The following is a 23924-nucleotide window of genomic DNA, read 5'->3' on the forward strand; positions in this document are numbered from 1 at the left end:
CGAGCTGAGAGCGGAGCGGGCCTGGGAGCGACGGGAAGGGTGCCGACCCTGGCGAGTCTGGCAGCGGGGATGGAGGCACCGGCTGCTGCCGAGTCCCTTCCTGGCCCGTCGGCTCTCCCTTTTTCCTCATCCTCCTCCTCCCCGCCCCGGGCAGGTACGAGCTCAGGAGCGATACCCTCCCGTTCGGGGATGATCTTCCTCCGTCCCTCACCTCCACTTCGCCCCTGCACCGGTCCGGACGCTGCCGTGTCTCGCCGGCTCCTGCACTCCAGGGGCTGGTTCTTGTGAGCTCTCGTTGAAGCCTCTGAAAGTCTGACCTTCGCATATATTTATCACTTGAAGGTAGTAAAATACTGGCATAGATGTCCTAGAGAAGCTGTGGATGCCTGTTCAAGACCAAGTTGAATGTGGCTTGGCGCGACATGGTCTAGTAGGTGTTCCAGCCCATTGCAGGGCGTTGGGACTGAGCGAGCTTTAGGGTCCTGATCAACCCACACCATTCTGTGGTTCTATGATTCTGTTTGGGAGGGGGTTTTTGGTGCATGTGTTCCCCAAAGTGCTGGGGAGCTGCTGCCCAAAAAGCTGCTGCTTTGATGGTTCAGTTCATGCTGGATCCTATGGCAAGTTCCTATCTTCAAGTTTCCAGCTGCTTATAATTCTGCCAACTTTAGTTGTTTGAGCTGAAAATGTTCCGACCTGGGTGACTGCCTCAGCTTGGCTTTCCTTTCTGTATTTATTTATTTTCTTCCCTCCAAGAGGGAGACAAAGACTGACCCTTGGCTCTCAGATGGCCATAGTTCTGGTGACCTTTCCTTGGAGCAGCACTGCCTGCTCAACCTCCTTCTTAACTCCAGCAGGGAATTTGTATTTGGGAAGGGAGAACAGATTTTGTAAAGTTCTGCTGCTCAAGTATAAGCTGATTTGCAAAATTATAATAAATTATAATTTCCTTCTGTTCTATCACAAGTTGAGTATTGACTGTAGCTCTGGTACACATTGCTGCTGGTAGAGCCAGAGTGTGAAGAAAAGGCCAGGAACCTGAAGAGGGTGAGGCATAATGTGGGTTTAGTGGACACTGCTGGGATAAGGGGTTAATGTTGAGGTTGGGTTAAGACCATATTATAAGTCAGTGAGGATGGAGACCAGTGAGGACAGGGTCTCCCCACAGGTAGCTGCTGTGGACCTGAGTGGCCCAGGCTTTACCCTTTCCTTGGCAGATGAAATACAGTTTGTTCCTCTAGCAACAGCTGTGATCTTTCTTTTCCTTTTGAGAACAGAGCCTTCAATATATAACAGCTGAGGCCATGCTTAGGACTTGCCTTTCCACCAGTCCAGCTGTAAATTAGTGAAGAGCAAGAAACATCCTTCAGCTTCCCCTTCAAAAGGCTGCTGGAGCAGGCAAAAATGAGTGCTGCGGATGGGGAGCAGCTGTGTTCAGGCCATGCTCATGCTGCTGTGAGTTCATACATTCACATTTGCTTGTTTTTAAATTGAGTGTGCAGTGGCCTCAGGCATACACCTGGCCCAGGTAACCTGCCAGCACTATGAGGGCTAGAGCCAGGCTGTAGGGTCAGACAAACAGTGGGCAGTGTCTGGGTGAAAGATGCTCAGGCATCCTTGTCCCAGGCTTGTGTGTTGTGCTCAGGAGCTGGGATGGAGGGTGCTCTAGAAGCAGCAGTTGGAGGACTATCTCCAGAACCCAGCCTGGTTGCAGGGTGCTTGGTGGTGATTGTGCCGGCAGGAGCAGCACCTGAGGAGAAACTCTTTTAGAACTGCTGAGTGCCCAGAGCAGCTGCAGAGCTTATCTTTGCATGTGTCAAATACTCGTTGATATCTTTTGGAAATTAGGTGGTCTAAGTCAATCACTAGAAGTGGAAAACATTATTGTCACTGTACTGTCTCAGATCAGGAAATGAGACTACTATGCCCAGCCCTGGCATCTCACAAGAAGTATTCTGGCAGTGTCTACCTTGAAAGAGCTGGTGAGATGATGCAGTTTGTTTTCAGAGTAGGGTTTTACCAGCACGGAGAGAACAGCAGGCTTGGGCAGCTCAGAGAAACTGTAAGCAAGTGAGAACACTTCGGCTGCTGCAGGGAATGGGGCAAGGAACAGCACAGACACATTGGTGTTGCCTGCGTGTCTTGTAAAGAGCATTGTGGGATTTCAGTGTTCAGAGTCTGAATTTGTGACCATGGTTCTGTTGTTTCTCCATCAAAACCTTGCTCCCAAGGGAAATTACCTGAGCCCATTATGATTCTGTACCTAAAGATACAATTTCATCAATGGAAAAAGTGCATGAGCTCTGACACAGGAAATATTGGCTGAGTATGGCCCATGGCTCTTATTCAGCTTATCAGGTCTTGGACACTGGCACCAGTTTATGCTACAGGGAGCTGAGCACTTTGCACTGCACTGAGATCAGGGCGCACTGGTGAATAGCTAAATCTCCAGGCTCTGTCAGGGAACATTCGTCCTCCACTTCTCCTCTAGGAATAAGCACAGACTCACAGTCGTTTTTACCCTTGCTGAATTTATAACAACAGCATTATCAAGGCTTTCACAGTTGCCCTGAAGTCAGTGAGGGGACAGTGTATAGGAGTTGTGGGTGGTGTTATTCTCTGAGTTGAAAACACACAGGTGCCAGAACCCTCACCACAGATTCCCTTTCTTTCCTTCTGCTTTCTGTTTTGCAAATATTCCACAGACTGGACTTGCTGCTTCAACGCAAATACTGCTCCATGTATGTGCTAATACATAAAACTGCCTCTGATTCTGCTTTTTGCATTGAGGTGTAGATTTTTTTTTTGTGTAATAATCTAACTGGGTTACTAAGAAAAGCCTTTAGAACAGAAATGTTTACTCAAAACCATAGCTTCTAGCATACCAGCATGGCCAGCATGCTCAGACCAACCTCTGTCCTGGCTCACAGCCTGTGAGAGAGCCAGGTAGGAATTCCCAGGACACCTCCAAAACAGCACCTTGCAGCCAGCAGACTCCATGGGGATTTCTTCTGGTCCCTCTGTGCAGGCTGGGGAGGAGAAGGGACTCCTCAGGAATTGTCCTAGCTGCTCACAGCTCTCTGCCCCTAGAGCAATGCATCTCCATGGGTGACTGCAGAAGTGCTGGCTCCCTCTGGGCTGTCACTCCCTGCCCTCTGCCAGATCCTGACCCAGCCATATCTCAGTGATCTAGAAAACGTCAAGGACCTTTATGCGAGTTGCCAAAACATTTATCCTTGGTGATTATCCTTCTAATATGTCCTCTCCTCAGAGGCTCTCTGCCTCTCCACCTCAAACTGCTTCAACATCTACTTTGAGTTCAAGCTGAGTATGCTATGCTCCACAAGTCTTCACTGACTATAAATCAGCTTCAAGTATTCTATTTAGCCCAAAATATCTGTGTAGAGTCAAGTGTATCTCAAACTGTGTGACTGAAGGCAGCATGTGGCCACAGCTCCACTCTCAGATGTGCAGGGCACCTTTAGGCGTGTTCTCAGGGTTTGTATTAAGTGTGGGGTTTCCTGCAAGAGGACACGGGAGGAGAGATTAGTGTAGGACAACATACTTTCTGCTCGGGGCTTTTGGCCATTCCTCAGCACCTTCTGCAAGAACCTCAGCTCTGCTGGGGAGCCCCTAGGTGTGGGGATGCACAGGACAGGGACCTTTCTTCCCCCCAGTGCTGATTCCAGTGCTCCTGCTGCTTTCTTTTTGATGACTTCTCTTCTGGCTGGAATTTCATAGGGAAGCTCATGTGAGATGAGGCTGGAAGGAGAGGACAGAAGGAGTGTGGAGGTGAGCTGTGTATACCTCTGGGGACTGCAGACCTGCAGGCGGCCCTGAGTGCTGGCTGGAGGAGTTGCCCCAAAGCAACTCCCAGACAAGCTGGGAGGAGCTCCTGCCAGCCCTCTCCTCTCCTCTCCTCTCCTCTCCTCTCCTCTCCTCTCCTCTCCTCTCCTCTCCTCTCCTCTCCTCTCCTCTCCTCTCCTCTCCTCTCCTCTCCTCTCCTCTCCTCTCCTCTCCTCTCCTCTCCTCTCCTCTCCTCTCCTCTCCTCTCCTCTCCTCTCCTCTCCTCTCCTCTCCTCTCCTCTCCTCTCCTCTCCTCTCCTCTCCTCTCCTCTCCTCTCCTCTCCTCTCCTCTCCTCTCCTCTCCTCTCCTCTCCTCTCCTCTCCTCTCCCCCTCACCCCCAGCCTCACCCCACCCCCCCCTCCCAACCCCCTCACTCCCAGTTCCCAAAACCTGGACATGGATCCATTTTGGTTTTGTCCATTATTTTTTCCTCTGGAAGCCAAAATCAGCCCCCAGCAGTGACTTTGAGCTGTAGGATGGGTGTCACATCTCCCAGGTTGGGGCCTTTTCACAGGTTGCAAGTCAAACCATTGGATTCACCCCTGTGTTGAGTTTATGCCCAGGGATCTAGGTCAGCTTCATGTCTGTGGTGTGACAGTGAAGAACTGCAGCATGGCTGAAAAGGAAGATGTATAAAGACAGGAAAAACACAACTGGCTTTGGATCTGTGTCACTCTGGGACCCACGATGTGTGCCAGGCAGGTCTGTGGGGTTTCTTTTCCTTCATGGGCCTGGAGGTGTATGCACATCTTTGAAACTCCTGATAAACCAGAGCCACTGACAGTCTCCTGCTTCATGTTTGTCATGGCTTGTTCTCTCATACCTATCCCACCCTTTCCCATCCCATATTGAGCTGCTGCAGCTGCTGCACTTATCACTTCACAGCAGCAATGGAGATCTGCCAGACACAGCCCTGTCCTGGAGCCAGCTCACCTACAACAACTAAATAAAGCAAATGCAGTAATTTTTTTTAATACCTCAGGTTTTTAGTGAGTGTCATGGACCATTATGGGAAAATCATTGTACACCGAGTGCAGGTAGTAACATGAGGCCTTGGAGACCAGAGGAAACCTGGAGACAGGGTTATTTGTAGACGAGAGATGCATAAGAGGGATTTGCAGGAGGGCAGAAGTGGGCTGGGTCTGGTAGAAAAACTGCAAGTGAATTTGATTGAAGAAAAGGAGGCAAAGGAGACGTGACGTGTCCTCCCCTGAGGGGCAGTTAAGCTGCTGCTAAAAGTGCTCTATCTCCATTATTTCAGACAAATTTGAGTCAGTCTTCTTTGCCTTATAGATCCTTTGCATTTTCATTTATTTTAGCAAAATATGTCTACAACTTATTCTGCCAAAGTAAACTTCTCCCAGCTGAAACCATGTCCCTGGAGAAAAGGGAACGCCTTGTGTGATTTTATTGACTTTCATGGTTGTGGTAGCCTCTTCTCTCTCTTTACCTCTGACAGCTGTTGGGACAGACACTCTTGGAGAGAAGGTGGTTTCATGAGTGAGATGTTTTCGTTCTAAGTGAACCCTACTGAAGGAGATTTATACTCTAGTTATACAATGTAAATGGTGCTCATCTCCTATATAATTAACACAGTGATTAAACGGAATAAAGCCCACTTAAATGGCTTTCCCTTACAAACACTTTATTTTCCATCAGCAAATTAACATGACTGAAGGGCTGCAAAACCAATTTTCTCAGACTGTTACAGGAAAGGGATAGTCTTGAGTACCATAATCTCATAGCACTGTGTGGAGTGGGTGAGAGGTTGCTGCTGATCCCTGGACATGGCTCAGTAGCTTTGTCTGCTCATGGCTCCACAGATGAAACAACTTTTGCCTTTGCACCATCTGATGGTGGAAGGCACAGAGCAGGAAGATTTGGAGGTGACAAACTTTAAACCTCTGCCTTTTTTTCTCTGGGTTTCCCATAAGACCTGTTGAAAGGCATTTGTTATATTCTGGCCACCTAAAGCATTTACCTCGTGACCTCCATGTCCTGCAAACTTAAAAAATGTCCTTCCTGGGGACAATTGAAATATTGCTCTTTCCTGGGTAATGTGGGCTATGAGCCTTGGAAATTAAAGATTCATGGATCCTGGGCTTCATCCTACCCCAATCTTGCTAGGCCATGATGCTGAGAGACAGGCTGCATGGTCCTGCCAGCATCAGCATCAGCATGGGCCTGGGGAGCCTGCTAATTACATGCTTGTCATTATTGAGGCAATGACACCTGCAAATGGGAAGAACTGAACTGGCCTTTCTGGAAGGGTGAAATTGATTTTAACATGGTGTCAGTGTGCCTTTAGTTTATTAGACAATCACTATCCTTGCCTGTCTGGACCAAGCCCGTGAAAAGCTGCAGGAATGTCTGTCCTCAGGAACCCAAATCCTGGTGCCATCCTTTGTTGAGGAGTGATGTAATATTGTCATGGCATGAGGTTAGTGATGATGGAGGTGGCTGGAGCTGATAAAACTGAACTGGTTCTATGCCCCTGTAAGAAAAGGGTAACTGCAAGCTCCAGAAAATAAAGCAGACAGACATTATAATTCCAAACAAGTTATTTCAAGCAGCAATGTTCCTTTCCTGGGAGAGTGTTGCCACCTCTGCCAGCAAGGTCAGTGGAGGATGGACCAGATGCTCCCAGTCCTATTTGCATCACAGGCTATGCCGTGGCTGCTGCTCCCTCCAAGGGAGTTTAACTGACCAGTAGAGAAATCAACTGTGTGTTTGTGCTAAGATAATGCAATGGACAAGAGATAAGATATAGAAACTGATTGTCTTATCTGCTCCACCCTTGGAGTTCAGCCTCTGGGAGAAGCCAAAATGGGTGCAGAGGAGGAGCCTGAGTCAGTGACAGTCCTGCTCAATTTCTCCTCTTCACTACCATACACCAATTTTCTCATCCTGATATTTTTCCCTCCCTTAGAGGAAAGAAAAGGCACAGCCAAATGTCTTCTTGAGGTCAGTAAACATGGCAGCAACCATACCATTCTGAAAGTTGCTTTTCTGAAACAATAAACAGCATTGCATAAAATAGCTGATGCTTCCCATGCAGCTGTTACACCATCTTTCTCTGGACAAGTGGTGTGGTTAATAAAATTGTAGTTTGGGACGGCCTGGTGATAATGAGCATTGATACGGGAGGTCCCTTGACACATGAAGGAGCTTTGGAGGAGCTGGCTCCAACAAAACTTTATATCAAATACACGGTGCAAATAAAAACAGCTCCTGCTGTGCAGAAATCAAGGCAGTGACTGTCCCCCGGGCTGGGCACTGGTAGGACCGCACCCCACACCCTGGCTTCAGTTTTGGGCCCCTTGTGACAAGAAAGATACTGAGGGGCTGAAGTGTGTCCTGAGAAAAGCAACAGAGCCAGGAAACAGTCTGGAGTACAAGTCTGATGTGGAGCAACTGAGGCAGCTGGGAGTGGGGCCTCAGCCTGGAGAAAAGGAAGTTCAGGGGGGACTTTCTCACTCTCCATAACTCCCTGGCAGGAGGTTGGAGTCACATGGGGATCAGTCTCTGCTCCCATGGAACAAGTGATAGAACAAGAGGAAATAGCCTCAAACTTGGGGAGGTTTAGGTTGGATATTAGGAAAAACGTCTTCACAGAAAAGGCTATCAAGGCCCTGTCTGTGTCCCGAGCATGTATCCCTCCTGCACATCAAGCACACAGAGCAGCAGCTGTTTACAGTGCAGAGTCACAGCTGCTATTTCAAGGCACTTACACCCCAAGTGAGTTTCACAGCTGGGAAATTACTTCCTGTTGTATTGCACTGGGTGGTTAGTTTCGTAACACAGAATTCATGGTTGTTAAGTTGCACTGAATGGTCTATTCTGTTCTCCCCCCCCCCAAGTTTGTGATGTGGTTTCATCCTCCCATCGCCCCTCCCCTTCGGTTGCATCCCATTGGTCAGGGTCCTGTTCCTCCCCCTCCCCTTTCCCTGGGCTTAAAACCTCCTGCCATTTTCTGTTTGGTCTCTTTTCTCTCCCCTCCCGCCTGGAAGCTACAATAAACAGTGGAACCATTTCCTACGGGAGAAAGAGCCTCCTTTGGTCTTTTGCCTTTGTCCTTGTTGGCATTTCTCCATCCCCCAAGGTCCAGAGCTAGCCAAGAGGACCCAGGGAAAAAGGTAAACTGACAACTGGCATCCAAGCGTGGGGCTCTCACGAGGTCAGAGACGCACACAATGGCTGGGATCCACGTGTGGATTGTACCAGCCCTTGGACTATCAGTTACTTTGGAAGCAACAGACTGCTTTTTGTGCAGCAACGCCTACAAGGACGAGACTGGTAGCCTATCTTAAGCCCAAAGGAGAGTCCACCCCCATCAAAGGACTTCCTTTGCAGCAATTCCAGCCAGCCAAAGAGGGTGATGACTACCCCTCACCACTGTTAGCAGGGACCCCGAAATAGCCCCCGGTCACACTGGGGGGGAGGGGGGTCCCCACGGGAGACAGGGGCACTGTGCGGTGAGCAGAGCTGGTGTGTGGGCAGCCCAGCATGAGCGGTGGCATGAGCCAAGGAGCAGCAGCGGCACACAGGTGGCATCAGAGGTGGTGCGCAGAGTGGTGTGGGCAGCCTGTTGACCAGCGCAGGCTGCGGGCGGCGCAGCATGGATTGGAATAGTGACGCGGCAGGCACAGTGGTTCGGCACTGGGAGCAGCTGTGAGTTGTGGCGCAAGCTGTGGTAGCAGCACACGAGCTGCAAGGAGTGTGAGTGGTGCGAGCCGCCAGCACCGCGAGCTGTGGGCAGCGGTGCACTTTTGGTGGCGCAACACCATTTAAAAGTTACACAGTTTGCTGGCGTGGTTTCTCCTCCTACCACAGGGTTGGGGGGAGGGGAAAATGGTGGACCCGTCCCTGGACTGGTTGTGAACAGTTTTACTGCAAAGGAAGGTAGATCTGATTGTGTGGATTGCTTTTAACATCAGGATTTCCATTCAGTTTTCTTTGCTACAAAAGAGCATATATTCCCAAATTCGGGATATCTTAAGTAGTGGGAAAATTACAATTTTCAAGAAACAGTTAAAGCGATTTGTGTGCTGGTCATCTCTTCGTTTCCTTCAGTTTACCCTGCAAAATGTAGATTCTGTCTCCTCCTGGGACAAAATCAGAGACCTACTAACTCTCAAAGTGGAGCGGGGAGACAAAACAGTATTCAAATTTCTTCCCTTGTTCCTTTTAATTCGCAAAGACTTGATTAAGAGGGAAGTGAAGGGAAAGCTACAGCAAACTCCCTCGGTTTTTCCTAACCTTCTCCCAAGCCCTCAGCCCCTGAGCTGGATGAGACGTGTGGGACATCCCAAGAAATGCAGGGAACCCAGAACAGCCATTGTTTCCCTGGTCCCCCGCCTCCCGCTCAGCACCCTGGCTCTGACAGCTGTGCGCACACTGACAGAGAACCTTCCCTGCACGCCTCTAAACCAGTTATTACACCTCAAATTTGGCATTTTGTTAGCTTTAAAAATGACCCCACCCACCCACATGGCAGCAACCACGTGGCAGGGATCCAAGATGGCGCTGGCCACGTGGTGAGCCCTCCATCTTCCTTTTCTTCTTCCCACAACCCTTTTTACCCACATGTCCCCACCTCCAACCCTTTCCCATCCCACAATCCCTTTCTTCTCTCGGACACACCTCCCCCTTCCTCCATGTTCCTGCCCTGCATGATGTCATGCTGCAACTCCACCTACAGATGTTGTAATCCTAGTTCCCACGGTTGCTCCTCCTTCCTGAGCAACTCCATGCCCACTCCTGTTACTGTTTCCCATGCTCCCACGGGGGGGGGGGGGGGGGGGGTGGTGGTGTCTCCCTCCCAATTCCCACAGGAGGGTTGGCCCCCTCCTGTTTCCCACCTGGGTTGGAGCGGGAGAGGGGGGCACTCCCGGTGGGGGACCCCGGGGGAGGGGCCTTGGAGATCAGGACTAGGAAGAGGAAGCCATACCCTCAGCCGCCCATATATTGTCATATATTCTGGTAGGAGAAATGGAATGAGACGCTATCAGACTTTTTCCTACCAAAATGAAAAAGAAATTTGCAAAACCCAAAGGGAGTTTGGCCGAGGCAGTGGAATCTTTAAGGGAATCATGAAAGCAACCTTAACATCAAATTAATTAGTTCCGGCTGACCTCTGATATCTCTTCTGGTGTCTCCTAACCCCCTCAGAGTTCAAGCTATGGGAAAGCACCTGGAAGAGATCTCTGAAGGGACTCCTAATGGAACTTAAGCAAAGCACCCAGGGCACAACAGATGCAGATGGAAATGAGATCACCTATGAACATCTGTGAGGCGAGGTGGAGTGGGCTAACCCCGAGGACTAAGTTCGGGTGTTATCCAAATTCATCTTAGACAAAATCTGTGGAGTTGCAGAAAAGGTTTTTAACCAATTACCAACAGTTGAAACTAAGAGTAGTTATGTTGATATTAAACAGTTTGCCTCAGAAACATTTTTGCAGTTTCTCGACTGGCTTCGTGCACAAGTGGAGAGGCAAGTAGAAGACCCAGTGGCACAGGCAGAATTAATTAAGGAGACGGCTCAGATGAATGTCAACGAAGCCTGCTGCAGGGTAATCTTAGGACTGCCTATCAATCTTCTGTCTACACTAGCACAGATGATAGAAGCATGTGCCAAGAAAGCGGAGCTTTTCAGTGCACCAGAGAAAAGGCTAAGACTGGCAAACCTGAAAACTGCAGCAGCTGTAACGCCAGAAGTAAAGAGGCAACAGAGGTCTCCAGAACAGCTTCAACATGTCATCTGCTTCTAGTGTAAGAAGCTAGGACACTTCGCCAGAGACTGTCCTCAAAGCCAGCAGCAGAAGAAGAAAAATCAAAAAGAACAAGTGACCCACAAACAAAAAAACTAGGATCAGAGCATGGACCCGCCCCACGCCATGATATACATGCAGTTCCAAAGTGGGGAAAGCCTCTCTCTTAACAAAAAAGGGGGAGGAAAGGAAGCAGGGTACAGGTCAGCAGAAAAATAAAAATGATAACTGTAGTAACAAAGTTTAGCAGCCTCATGGACATTTCAGGCTTGTGACTACCAAAGCATTTCTTTTCAGGTCTACCCATTGGACAATCCTTGGAGTGGACCTGCTGGTTGACTCAGGAGAATTGGAGATAAATCACACAGGACTGGACAGTGAGTATTTTGTTACTGGGGACACCGCACACACACCCATGGAGATTGAGGTGGCTCCCATGATCATCAAGGGAGACATAACTCACCTCGTTCTCCTGGTGTGCTGCCCTCAGCCACCCTTCTATTTGGCCAAGGGACAAATCCTTGCCTAGGCCATTCCCATTTCAGCAGAAGTCCCAGTAGATGAAAAAGCATCTGACATTTACTGGGCAGAAGTGCTTGGCGAGGACAAACCCATTACAGGACGCAACCAGTGGAACAGACCATCTCCACGTGGAAGGGTTGCTTGACACAGGGGCAGATGTGACTGTCATACCTGAGAGGGTGTGGTCGTCACACTGGGACTTGCAACCCATGTCTGGAAAAATCCAAGGTGCAGGAGGGGTCAAATTGGCAAAAATCTCAAAAAGCGTTATACAAATTGAGGGGCCGGACAGGAAACGAGCCAGTGTTTGCCCGTTTGTCACCGACTACAAGTGCCCCCTGTGGGAGAGAGACACCATGTCCCAGTGGGGGGTCAAATTAGTTATCCCTGAGACTCCCCAGGATTTTTAGAGGCAGCCACTGTGGAGTGCCATACCCCCAAATTAATGTGGTTGGATGACACTCCAGTTTGGGTAAATCTATGGCCACTCAGTAAGGAAAAGCTTGAGGTGCTCAAGGAGCTTGTGGAGGAGCAATTGGCCAAAGGCCACATAGAAGAGACAACCAGGCCTTGTAATTTCCCAGTCTTCGTGATTAAGAAGCCAGAGAAGGATAAGTGATGGCTCCTCCATGACCTCCGGGAAATAAACAAAATAATTGAGGACATGGGGTCACTCCAACCTGGGATGCCTTCCTCAATGATGCTTCCCTGAAATTGGCAATTGGCTGTCCTGGACATCAAGGACTGTTTCTTCCAAATTCCCCTACACCCAGAAGATGCCCCACGGTTTGCCTTCTCAGTTCCTACTATCAATCGAGAAGTCCCAGTGAAGCACTACCACTGGAAAGTACTGCTGAAAGGCATGAAATGCAGTCCTTCCATCTGCCAGTGGTATGTAGCCTCATTGCTGTCCCCTGCGCACACCCAAAAAAGGGAGGCCATCATTCTCCACTACATGGATGATGTGCTTGTGTGCGCCCCTGATGACTCTAATCACTAGGTCAACTGTGTGTTGAAGTATAAAGTTTTAACCTCTGCTGGATTCTAGCTGCAGGAAGACAAAATCCAAAGGATGCCACCTAGGAAGTACCTGGGCTTGGAGATCACTGTGTGGACTGTTGTTCCACAAAAATTGGAAATCGATAGTGATTCCAAAACCCTAGCGGATCTCCATTCCTTGTGCGGGTCTTTGAACTGGGTCAGGCCTTGGTTAGGCCTCACCAACAAGGACCTAAACCCCTCTCCTCAGTTTATTGAAAGAAGAGAGAGAGCTGGTGTCTCCCAGGGAACTGACCCCAGAGGCAAAAGCTACAATCCAAAAGGCACAGAAGGCTTTGGCTGAGAGGCCGGCTCATCATTATCAGCCTGAGCTGCCTTTCAAATTAATTGTCCTGGGAAAGCTGCCACACTTGCATGGTTTGATATTCCAATGGATCTAAGAGCAGGAAGATTCACTCTTAATCATAGAGTGCGTTTTTCTCCCCCGCCAATGATCCAAGACCATCACCAAGCCACAAGAGCTGATGGCTCAGCTGATCCAGAAAGTCAAGATAAGATTGCGTGAGCTGGCTGGTTGTGACTTTGTGTGTATTCGCCTCCCAGTCAGACTTTCTGAGGAGGGAAAGAACTCTCCTGAGAGACTGACCAAGAAGATGTTTGAGCACCTGCTCCAAAGCAGTGCCAACCTCCAATTATCTCTGGACAGCTGCAGTGGACAAATATCAGTCCAGGCCCCATCATAAAAATTGTTTAATAAGGAATTCCACCTCATTTCTCATGAGAAAAGGAGCCATAGGCCGCTCAAAGCTCTCACAGTGTTCACTGACATGTCCAGGGCATCCCACAAGTCGGTGATGACTTGGAGAAATCCCCAGATTCAGCATTGGGAAGCTGATGTTAAGTTTGTGGAGGGGTCACCCCAGGTCGCTGAACTGGCCCAGTTGTGAGAGCCTTTGATAAGTTCTCAGAGCCAATTAATTTGGTAACCGATTCAGCCTATGTGGCTGGGGTAGTGTCCAGGGTGGAACAGGCAGTTCTCAAAGATATCGAGAATGAGCATCTCTTCAGGTTGCTCTCAAAACTAATTTATTTAGCTCCACATCGAGAGCATCCGTTCTGTGTCATGCATGTGAGGTCACATACCGATCTGCCAGGAGAAATCGCAGAAGGGAATCATAAAGCAGACTCCCTGGCCACCCCAGCCAAAAGGGTGTGCCTCCCAGACATCTTCCAGCAGGCAAAGCCGAGCCACTAGCAATAACATCAGAATGTGCCAGGTCTGATCTATCAGTTCCAACTAACAGGGAGTCAGGCTTGAGCCATTATGGTACCTGTTCCAGCTGCCAGCTCCAGGTCATGCCATCACTGGGTATTGGGGTTAGCCCTTGAGGTCTTGGGAGCTGCAAAGTGTGGTAGACACATGTAACACACATTCCCAGTTTTGATCGCCTTATATATGTACACATAAGCATTGACACATATTCAGGTGCAGTTTATGCCTCTGCCCACACAGGAGAAAGGGCTGTGCATGCCAAACAACACCTAGTGCAGGCCTTTACAGTGCTGGGGGTCCCTATGGAAATTAAGACCAACAATGGCCCAGTGTATGCATCCAAGGAGTTCCTAGAGTTTGTCCAGCAGTGGGGGGTGGAACATAAAACTGGCATCCCCCACTCCCCCACAGGTCAAACTGTGATTGAGCTTGCCCACCAGATGCTCAAGCAAGTCCTGGCTAGACAGAGCGGTTCAACAGTGTGGATGTCATCACAACAAAAGCTCTGCAAAGCTGTATTTACAATTAATTTTCTAAATTGTTCTTTGGAAAATATGAGTCCTCTGGTAGTATGTCACTTTAACAGCAGTGATCAGTTTAAGTTGTCTCAGTGTCCACCAGTTCTATTAAAGGACCCAGAAACTTGGGAGACCAAGGGCCCTTACAAACTTGTTACCTGGGGGCATGGCTATGCGTGCGTATCTACCCCCTCAGGCCCGTGTTGGATAACCCAAAAGTGAGTAAAACCTTTCATCCCCAAAAATTCAGCTCCAGCAGAAGGCGATAAAAAGCAAGTAACTGTTGCTTCAAAAAGAAGATACCGCCAGAAGTGGAGAGAAAACCTTCCTCTGATCTGGTTACATTCCAGCAGACACAGGAACTTTTAATATGCTTTAAAATGTTTGTTTTTATTTTTAGAAAAAAACCTACCTCCCCCCCAACTTCACAGTGAGCCCTATCCAAGTTGTCATCCAGTTCGTGCTGAGCAGTCTGACAGACATGTGGATCATCCCTCAGCCACACCAAAACATCTGGGTGACCCTGGCACAGATGCTCCAAATAGAAAATATATGCCTGTCCACTGCAGCAGCAAGAGATCTTATGTCTACCTGCCTGGTAGAAATTCCATTGTAAGCTGGAGAATATCCAGCCAGCTTTGACACATCTATGCCTAACCCAGGTCCAAAGTCATGCAACATCTGAGAATGCAAAAAGCGTCATCAGTGGGCTGTAATGGTTAAGAACCCTGTAGAAGAATGGCTACCAAATTTGCCCAAAGCAGCTCAGGAACCCCAAGAATTAGAGGTATTGGGTTCCTCTCCAGCACCATACTGCATTCACTTTACCTTCAGCCCATTATCTAACACTAAAGCCTTTCACACCATACTGTAATCTTGGGAGGAATTCACCGCCAAAAAGTGGTGTTATATTCTGAGCCATGTTACAGCAGACAATCTCTACCATTCACATCCCAAAAACCTCCCTAAGGGTCTGTTCCTAACTTGTGGAGGTCGAGCATGGACAGGAATCCCTTCTTGACTTTTAGGAGGGCCATGTACCATCAGGCGGTTGTTCCTGTTAGCACCTAATCAAACCTTAATTGGCAAATGGATTCATAAAAACAATTCAGCCAACAAAATTCAAAAGCACAGTGCTGACAAATTGGACCCAAATTGTGATTCCAAAATTTTTTCATTGGGCCAGGTAAAAAAGAATTGCTGCTTCAATATTCCTTGCATGGGTCACAGCAGCCAAAGCTCTAGGTGAATTGGGCTACCTAGAGTGCTGGGTGGTCAAACAGGCAAACTTAACATCTACCACCATCAGCTCCCTCCTGGAAGATGAGGAGATTACCAGGCAGGACACACTCCAAAATCATGCAGCCATAGACTTCCTCCTCCTGCTGCTGCATGGACACGAGTGCCATAATTAGAAGTACTTTGTTGCCTGAACCTAACCTCAAAAGCTCCCAACATCCACGCAGCCCTCTGAGAAATGAAAACCATGATTGGACGAGTAAAGCAAGAGTCCTAAGACTGGTTCAGTGGACTGTTCAAAGGCTGGAGACTCATGGGGTGGTGGACTTAAATAGTTAAAACAATTCTGTCATTTCTTCTTGTTATTTTTCTAATAGTGTTGGCATTCAGAGTTCTACGTTACTTAATTTTTAAAGCCATTAACAGTTTAATCCCTACTACCTCAGAAGTCAACCACATGGAGTTAGCAGACCAAAGGCAATCTAACCAGCCCACAAATCATAAGTGGTGGAAAAATTCATATTCGGAATCAGAATAAGCCCGACACCCTTTTTTAACATTATTTACAAATAAGGGGGAGATATTGTATTGCACTGGGTGGTTAGTTTCGTATCACAGAATTCATGGTTGTTAAGTTGCACTGAATGGTCTATTCTGTTCTCCCCCCCCAAGTTTGTGATGTGGTTTCATCCTCCCATCACCCCTCCCCTTCGGTTGTATCCCATTGGTCAGGGTCCTGTTCCTCCCCCTCCCCTTTCCCTGGGCTTAAAACCTCCTGCCATTTTCTGTTTGGTCTCTTTTCTCTCCCCTCCCACCTGGAAGCTACAATAAACAGTGGAACCATTTCCCACGGGAGAAAGAGCCTCCTTTGGTCTTTTGCCTTTGTCCTTGTTGGCATTTCTCCATCCCCCGAGGACCAGAGCTAGCCAAGAGGACCCAGGGAGAAAGGAAAACTGACAACTTCCATTTTTGCAGATGGGTTTGAGTGGTGAGTCATCCCTTCTCTCTTTGAACTACCCTCTTTCCCGGTTGGGTGTAGCCTAAAGGAGATGGAGCAAAGTCCTGGTTTTACCCAGGTGGAGCTTTGCTGCTGCAGCACAGCTCTCCATGTGGCTTCCTTTGCAGGAAGCACTCAAGATGACCCGCAAGGTTTCCAACTTTCCTCTTTTCTTTTGGGAAAAAAAACATTCCCTAAGTGCTTTTCTTCCTGTTCATCAAATTACTTAAACTGTTGATTCTTAGCCCACTTTAAATGAGGTTTTGAGCTCTGGCCTGGGTACAGCATTCAGTGTCTGCCCCAGCAAAACCAGGCCCATGACCTTTATTGCAGGAACGGCATCATTAGCTTAGGGTTGGTTTATTGTCTGAGGAGAATGGAGGGTACTGCTTCCCAGCCAGTATAAATAGAATTGAGACAGTTTTAGGAAAAAAGAAGTATATCTGTTTGTTGAAGTACATCTTCCTCAGTAATTTATCTTGTCTGCTTTTCTTTGTTTAGAACTAAGAACTTACATGGAGAAAGGGACAAAAAAGACTATAGGGTATTTCACTTTAATAGTCATCAAACCTGCTTGATAATATCTGTTCTTTTGCATTGGAAACATCATGGGAAAAACTAAAAAAATCCCTGGTGACTAATGCTATTTTTCATGCAGGTAATACAGTTGGAGTATAGATAAGCTTTTGGATTAGGAGTTGTAACTGTTGGTCACTCTGTACTGTGGGCTGTAGAAGTCCTGGTCCTGGATTTTCATGTCAAGGCAGAGGTACCCTGTCTCCCTTCTCCCAGTGTCTTGCTTTCCATTAAAGGTCATTTGGGCTGGACTGGAGCATCCAGCTCTTCATGACTGCTGGTGACACAGAGCAAGGCTTGCTAGACCACCTTGTAAATTCACTCAAACTCAAGACTGGATGACTTGGCAGATCTTGCAGCTGTGTTTCTGACCCTGGGTATGTGTGGGGTGAGTTCTGCCTTCCCAATGTGCTGTATTGGCCCAAACACTGGAGCCAGACTGGTGCTGCTGGTGTAGGTTGGGTGTTGGTGTCAGCTGCACCGGGCTGGGCATTCATGAGCTATTTTGAGCCCAATTAAGATGAGCCCAAGAACATGACTGTATTATGGCCTTGAGCAGGAAGGATTGTAGCTTTCAAGTGAGTTTTTTGTTTGTTAGGGCTTGTAATGTTACATATTTGATTTGGACCTCTTTGCAATAGTGTCTAGTTTCCTTCTGGCACTGGTGTTTCTAAGGACAGATTGCAGTGCAGTGCAGAGACAGCCCTGAAGACCTGAATCTGTGTAAGCAGAAGCTTTCCTTTGTTAGTGTTATTTTCTCGGAGGATACATCCTGCTACGGAAAGAAAAAACAAAGATTAAAAATAGGAGCAGTATTCTGTGTTGTCTTTAGTGCTGGTTTTAAGCTGATCAGCAAATGTAAATTTGGGGAGGGTCTTCTGACAAGGGCCTGGAGTGCCAGGACAAGGGGGAAAATGGCTTCAAACTGGCAGAGGGCAGGGCTATATGAGATATTGGGAAGAAATTAGTGAGGCACTGGCACAGGTTGCTCAGAGAAGCTTGGAAGTTCTCCAGGCCAGGCTGGATGGGGTCTGGGGCAACCTGGTCTACCAGAAAGCATCCCTGCCTGTAGAAGTGGGGTTGGAACAAGATGAGCTTTAAGATCCCTTCCAACCCAAACCATTCTGTGTTTATGCCACTTTGATGATAAAAGCACAGAGACCTGGCAGGAAGCAAGTGAGGTAATAAACCTGGGGTTACTCCTGCTAGGTCATTCCTGCTCCTGTGATGTGATTATTACTGCTGCTGTATCTTGAAGTATGTAATCAAATCCTGTAAAGTTTCAGTGTAACTTGGAAAACCAGGCAATAAGGGAATGAGAAATAACTCAGTGCATGCAGAGTGCTGGAGATATTTGTGTGTGCCAGTACCACAGCAGGCCAGCAGAACCCTATGCTGTCACTGTGACACCAGCTGTGCTGGAAAAACCTGGCCACAGAGGCTGCCTTAAGCAAGAATGAGACACTCTAGGAATAAATGCTATGGTCTGAAGGAACACAAGGTTAACCACAAGGTCAGGGTTACTGCATCACAGTCTTAAGTAGTGTCCATGATCACTTTAAACCTGCCAGGGTGGGGTGTAGGGTCACTGTGCCATAAATAAGGAATTATGATGTACTGTGCAGACCTGGAGTCATCAGAATGTAAAATATTGCTTCCTATAGATCAGGGTGAGGTAGCAGAGATGCACAGAACTGAAGGGTAAACAGAGTTTGGGGGTGGGGGGGGATGGCACTGTTTTGGTGTGGTCTGGATGAAGAAACAACTCAGCCCAAAGCAAAGTACAAATGTGTACCCATGTGCCAGAAAATGGCAAAGTTAAAGTATTTTTACTACTCACAGAAGGCTGCAGCGGTGTTTAACCCACTGAAAATAAAAAATATCACCAAGGGAACTCTCCTGAAATGAAAATAATGGCTACAAGTAAACAGTTTCATCAAAAACTCAGGTTTTTGCTAAAAAATCTCCCAGATTGGCAGGTTTTGGCTTTTCCTTGTGCTTACACAAGGAAATGGGCAGAGTGCTTCATAGCTGATTAGTTGCAGCCTAAAAGTAATCATAGTTTTGGCTTCTGGACTGCATACAAAAAAAAATTCTGATATCCAGATACTATAAAATAAATTCATAAAAATTTGAACCATGCTGCTAAATGAATTCTGTTCTAAAGCATGATAAGTTGCTAATGGAAATGTATTTGAGTTAATTATGATTATTTAACAAACCTGGTTGGCACTTTGGGTTTGCAGTTGTGTTACAGCCTAGAGTTAGTTATATAATTTAGCTTTAATTTAGTCTTACTAGTTTAACCCTCTGATAAACCATTTCAGTTGCCATGTGGAGCATCTTTTTGTGTCCCAGACTTCAGTAACAGGAAGAAATGATCCAAGTAACTCTGACCTCTAGGCAGTGAGGGGGAAATAAAGCCCTCCATTATAGATCTCTAACAGCCTGTGCAACATAATAAATTCAAAAAGGAGTATTTATCTGGAACACCTTCTGAGGTACCTAGCTGTAGATTTTTGCCTTTCTCTTTTGTTTCCAGAGCATCTCTTCCCTGGTTTGGTGTTTATTTTGCATCCAGCATTGCCCACAGAGGAATTCTGCAGCTAGCACTCACACTCAGTACCTCAGTGCTTCTCAAGGTTCTGGCTCTTCTGGACTACTCGCAACCTTTGTGGTTTCACATCTTCAGCCCTTTTCACCAAAACCTCTCCATAATTGTCAATGTGCATCTGTAGGCTAGGAAAAATGTCAGTATTACCGATTTAGAGTAAGAAGATGGGAAACTACAAATGTTAGGACTGACTCAGCTATTTCTTAGGGCTGCAATAACTGCTGGCTGTGCCCTGTCCTTCCTGCAGCCCTGCCCTATATGGGGGCAGCAGGAGCTCATCTGGGGATGAACCTGAGTCAGCAACTTGAGGGGCCAAAATTCAGTAATGTGACTGAATATTGTTTCCTGAGGGTGGTGAGGCACTGGCACAGATTGCCCCAGCAGCACCGGTGCCTCCAGCCTGCCCCCAGCCTATATTTGCTGTGCTGTTCGTGAACAAGAGTAGACTATTAAAGAGGTCAGCCTTCCCCTGTTGTAAAGCAGCGTGGACAATGTGATATCTGCACTCACTTGATATGCATCCAGGACCTTTGTGTGGACTTTGTGTACCACAGGGTTCACACTGGGGATCTGCAGGCCTGTCAGTGAATGGGGCTTTGTGTGCTGGGCAGGATGTTGTTGACATATTTGGAATTGTCTGCTCGCAGCACCTCTGCACTAACTTCTCACAGTGTCATTTCCTCCACCTTCCCCTCCACATTAAATAACTCAGAGGCTTGGCATGTACCAGGTGCTGGGTGAAGTCCTTAGCAGGATGGGGAACCTAGCACAGGCCCAACGAGTGTAAAAAACAAGGATGGGAAGGAAAATGGAATCATAAAATCTCATGTTTAAAGAGATCTCGAGAATCATCTGGTCTAACCTTTCTTGGTGAAAGCACTGTCCAGAGAAGATGGCCCAGCACCCTGTCAAGCTGAACTGTAGATATGTCTGACATTGAAAAATCCAGTGCTCCCCTGGGGACATTATTCCAATTGCTGTTTGTTCTTATTGTGAAATGTTTTCTTCCTGTGACTAGTAGGAATTTCCCCAGGAGTAACTTGTATCCTTTGTCTTTTCCATGTGACTCCCATGTGACCCTTTGTAAAAAGGGTGTCTCCATCTTCTTTGTAGCCACTCTTCAAATACTGAAATATGGTGATAAGATCTCCTCTGAGACCTTCTTTTCTAAAGGCCAAACAGCTACAGTTGTCTCAGCCTTTCCTCTTGCAGCAGCTTCCCAGTACTTGAGTCATCTTTGCCCTTTTCTGGACCCTCTCCATCTTTTTCAGATCTTTGTGAGGACCAAACTGAAGAGAGTATTCCAGGTGTGGTCTGGCAAGCATTGAGTAGAGTGGGATAATGGCTTTTTCTTCTGTTTTGGTGATTCCCTTGACCCCCAAGATCTTGCCTTCATCCCACAAAGCAGGTACCCAGCAGAACACTGCCTGGGAGCTGCCTTCCTCTGGGGCAGCACCCAAATCCATGTTCTTTCAACTCTAAAGGGGCTAAGTTTTCCCTACAGAGAGTTTTTGATGGGCTCTTAGTAAATACGTTGGGTCCCCCCTGTTTCACCCACCTGGGAACTTGCACTAATCATAAGAACTGTTGCAAATGGCCCAGGCAGATAGGAATGATGGCCAAGGCTAGATGCCTTCTGGTTGACGTAGGAAGAGTAAAAATATTGAGTTGAGGACAGGGGAAAAAAATAACAACTAGCTGGAGGAAGTTCTGAAGAATCATATAAATAGGTCTGAGAACTTGGCTGCTGCACAGCAGTAGTGCCAAAAATAGCTGTGAAAGCAGAGCTGGTGGTGAGCAAAGCTGCAGAGAACTGTGGCGGCTGTGGCTGCTGCTGCTGCAGTGTGAGTAGCAGGAGGTGACAGGAGGAAAACAATACCACAGTTCTTGGTGAGGTCTTTGTTTGCCTTGAGGAATTAACCAATTTTAGCATTTTGCATGTTTGAAAGTCTACTTGTATTTGTTGTCTTGTCTTTAGATGGGCTTAAAAGGAGTTTCCATCAACTTTAAATTAAAAAAAAATAATAAAAACCAAAACACAATCTTCATGGGAAATTTCAACATAGTGACAGTAAATCAACTTAGTAATAATAGCCATGTTATGTCACTGTTGGTCTCAATGCTTTCTCCTTACCTTGCTTTATGAGTGTGCTACTGGGCATTAGTGGAGAGAAAAAAATTTGTCAAGTACAAACTGAAAATCCAAATGTTCAGTGATTTTAGTGACCCTTTCCAAATACAGCAAAAGAAGGGTCTCCACTGAGTGCTGCTCTGGGGGAAGTCACCTACCTTAATATTGAAACAGCAAAGGGTGCCTTGGGAATCAGGGGCATATCCCCTGGGAACAGTCTCACTAGTGATCAGGACCGTCCATGGGGTAGCTCAAAGATTTAATTAAAGGTTAAGTAGATTGTGTTATGAGTGATGTGGTCTGAGTAAGGACTCTGGCCACAGAAGCAGGGTCAGGAAGTGCAGAAATTTCTTAGAAAGTTCGTGGCTTTGTTATGGGTAAAATTTGGTTAGTTTGTTGCAAGTTAAGGTTGTTAATTTTCTAAGTTAATTGTTGCCCTGTTGTGGCTTTGTGAAGAAGTTAATTGTTTTTGAAGTTAATTGAAATGTTATAATAAATTACATTAATGTTAAGAGTTTTAAAGGGGGGAAGTCCAGGACGAGGTGTGAGGGGGTGGTAACAACGTGTGAGTGAAGTCTACATAGTGACATCAGCACCACGAGTGAAGATTGGTAAGAGGGCCTGTCCAATCTCTCGACACCCTGAAGAAAGGATTGGACAGGAATGAATGTTGTTAAAGACCAATAAGAGCCCCCAAAATGGACCAATCGCTGTGAAGATCCAAAACCCACCAATTCTGGACCCAAGGTGGGTATAAAAGGGGGTGTTGGACAGTTGCGTTTGCTTCTCCTGCAGAACTCAGGTCCAAGGGAGCACCCCGTGTGCCTGAGGCCGAGACACACGGAATTGTTCTCTCTGACTTGCTGTGCGGGGGCTGGACTTATCCTGGGTCTCCCGTCTTCTGTAGCTATTTTTAATAAACGAGTGCTACTTTCTATGAGAAAGTCTTTACTCTGTTTCAAAAAAACCGGGTGGCTTTCAGATAGAAGCCTGGCCTTGTTCGCAACAGCTTCATGGTAGCTCAGATGGACTCAGGTCATGGTCAGGCTGAGCAAAAATGAAATATATCAATTCATTTCAACAAGACAGCTGTCCCTTGTTCTGTTTGTTGGGTTGTTGTTTTGGTTTGATTTTTTTAAATAAACACAACTGAAATGGTTTTTTTTGTTTTATATTTTTATGGGATGATTTAAGCAAAATTCATATTCAAATTCCCTTTTGATCTAACTCATATTTTCTGAGCCAAAAATGCTGAGATTAGAAAGTTTCAAACAACTCCTATTCCAACATTTGTTTTAGTTGTTTGAGACAAATAATGCTCTGCACATTTAAGTATTTAATTTCGTCTTGTTTCATGACATAACTGAGTGATTCCTGTATGTTCATTTGCATTTCACTGTCACCAGTGCTGGCAGGTTATGAGGTGGAGTTCACAGATGCCATGAGAATGATGTTGTTTATATAATTTTCTATGCCACCAGCCATCCCTGTTGTCCAGAGAAATTCAGCCTGTCTGAAGCCCTGTAAATACAGGATACCTACCAGTGCAGCTCTTCCTAGGAAAATCCATGAGTCAGTCCCAGTGGAGCATAACTGATGAGAACTAATCAGGCTTCTGCAAGGGCTTGTCCTGAAGTTGACATCAGCTGTTTCCAGACTTCTTTTTTTTGTTACTGACAGAGGAACTACTTTAACCAGGAAAAAACAATAATTAAAAATAAATTATACTATATACTTTGTTCATTTGGAGGCTGAGAAAAGTCCATCTGTTGTCATCAGCTATTTCTACAGGTCTAAGCCTCGAAGGCCATCCTTTCTATGGCAAACGTATTGGGTTGCAACTCTTATTATTAAATAAGAATATGGATCATTCTGATATAGCCAGAATAAGGTTGTGAGATGGAAGGGTGTTGACAGACATGCCAGTGGCAGAAGTGCTTTATAAAGTGTATCACAGGTAACATGCTGTCAGCTGCCTTGAAATCAATGTTTTAAAAACAGACACAGAAGATAGATAGATAGATAGATAGATAGATAGATAGATAGATAGATAGATAGATAGATAGATACACAATGTTTACACAGAGACTGAGTATATCAGCATGTGAAAAAATGGATACACTTTGTTGAAGAAGGAATACTTTCTATAAGTTGATCTAGAAATACAGTGATAATCAATATGTTAATATTGTCCCTTTCCTTACAGCTCTTGGTACGTGGATTAGAGTTGGAAGAGGCACGGGATGAAGGCAAGGCTGGGAAATCCCTCCGCTTGGAAGCAGGGGTCTATTTCTCATGGAGCAGCAGTTGATGGTCTCCACACCAGCAGCTCTGGCTGCAGATGGCCATGTGAGAACTCTCACTGAGGTGTCTGAGATGACAAGAGTTAGTCTTGAACTGAGTGGAGGTTTAAAGCACACGTACTTTGCAACAGGTGA

General features: G+C 46.7%; 1 protein-coding gene and 1 pseudogene across 8 annotated transcripts in view; both read left to right on the plus strand.

The window, feature by feature from the left end:
- Window positions 1–23924, plus strand: part of LOC106862514 (organic cation/carnitine transporter 2-like) — a 58595-nt gene that overhangs the window by 30971 nt on the left and 3700 nt on the right. For 2 of the 8 annotated variants that reach the window (XM_088173777.1, XM_088173776.1), the window contains exons 11-13: window positions 10019–10820; window positions 10915–10994; window positions 23693–23920. Coding sequence is in view for 6 of the 8 variants with exons in the window: in XM_088173771.1 (XP_088029897.1) it covers window positions 10915–10994; window positions 15991–16094 (184 nt within the window). In the remaining 2 variants the exon portion in view is untranslated. Of the gene's footprint in view, window positions 1–10018; window positions 10821–10914; window positions 10995–15990; window positions 16157–20626; window positions 23921–23924 lie in introns of all 8 variants that reach the window. The other 6 variants (XM_088173771.1, XM_088173769.1, XM_088173770.1 and 3 more) reach the window with 6 other exon arrangements.
- Window positions 11005–15984, plus strand: LOC148221989 (uncharacterized; annotated as a pseudogene).

The sequence above is a fragment of the Sturnus vulgaris genome, chromosome 15, assembly GCF_052056855.1.
Source record: "Sturnus vulgaris isolate bStuVul1 chromosome 15, bStuVul1.hap1, whole genome shotgun sequence".
Classification (NCBI taxonomy): Eukaryota; Metazoa; Chordata; class Aves; order Passeriformes; family Sturnidae; genus Sturnus; species Sturnus vulgaris.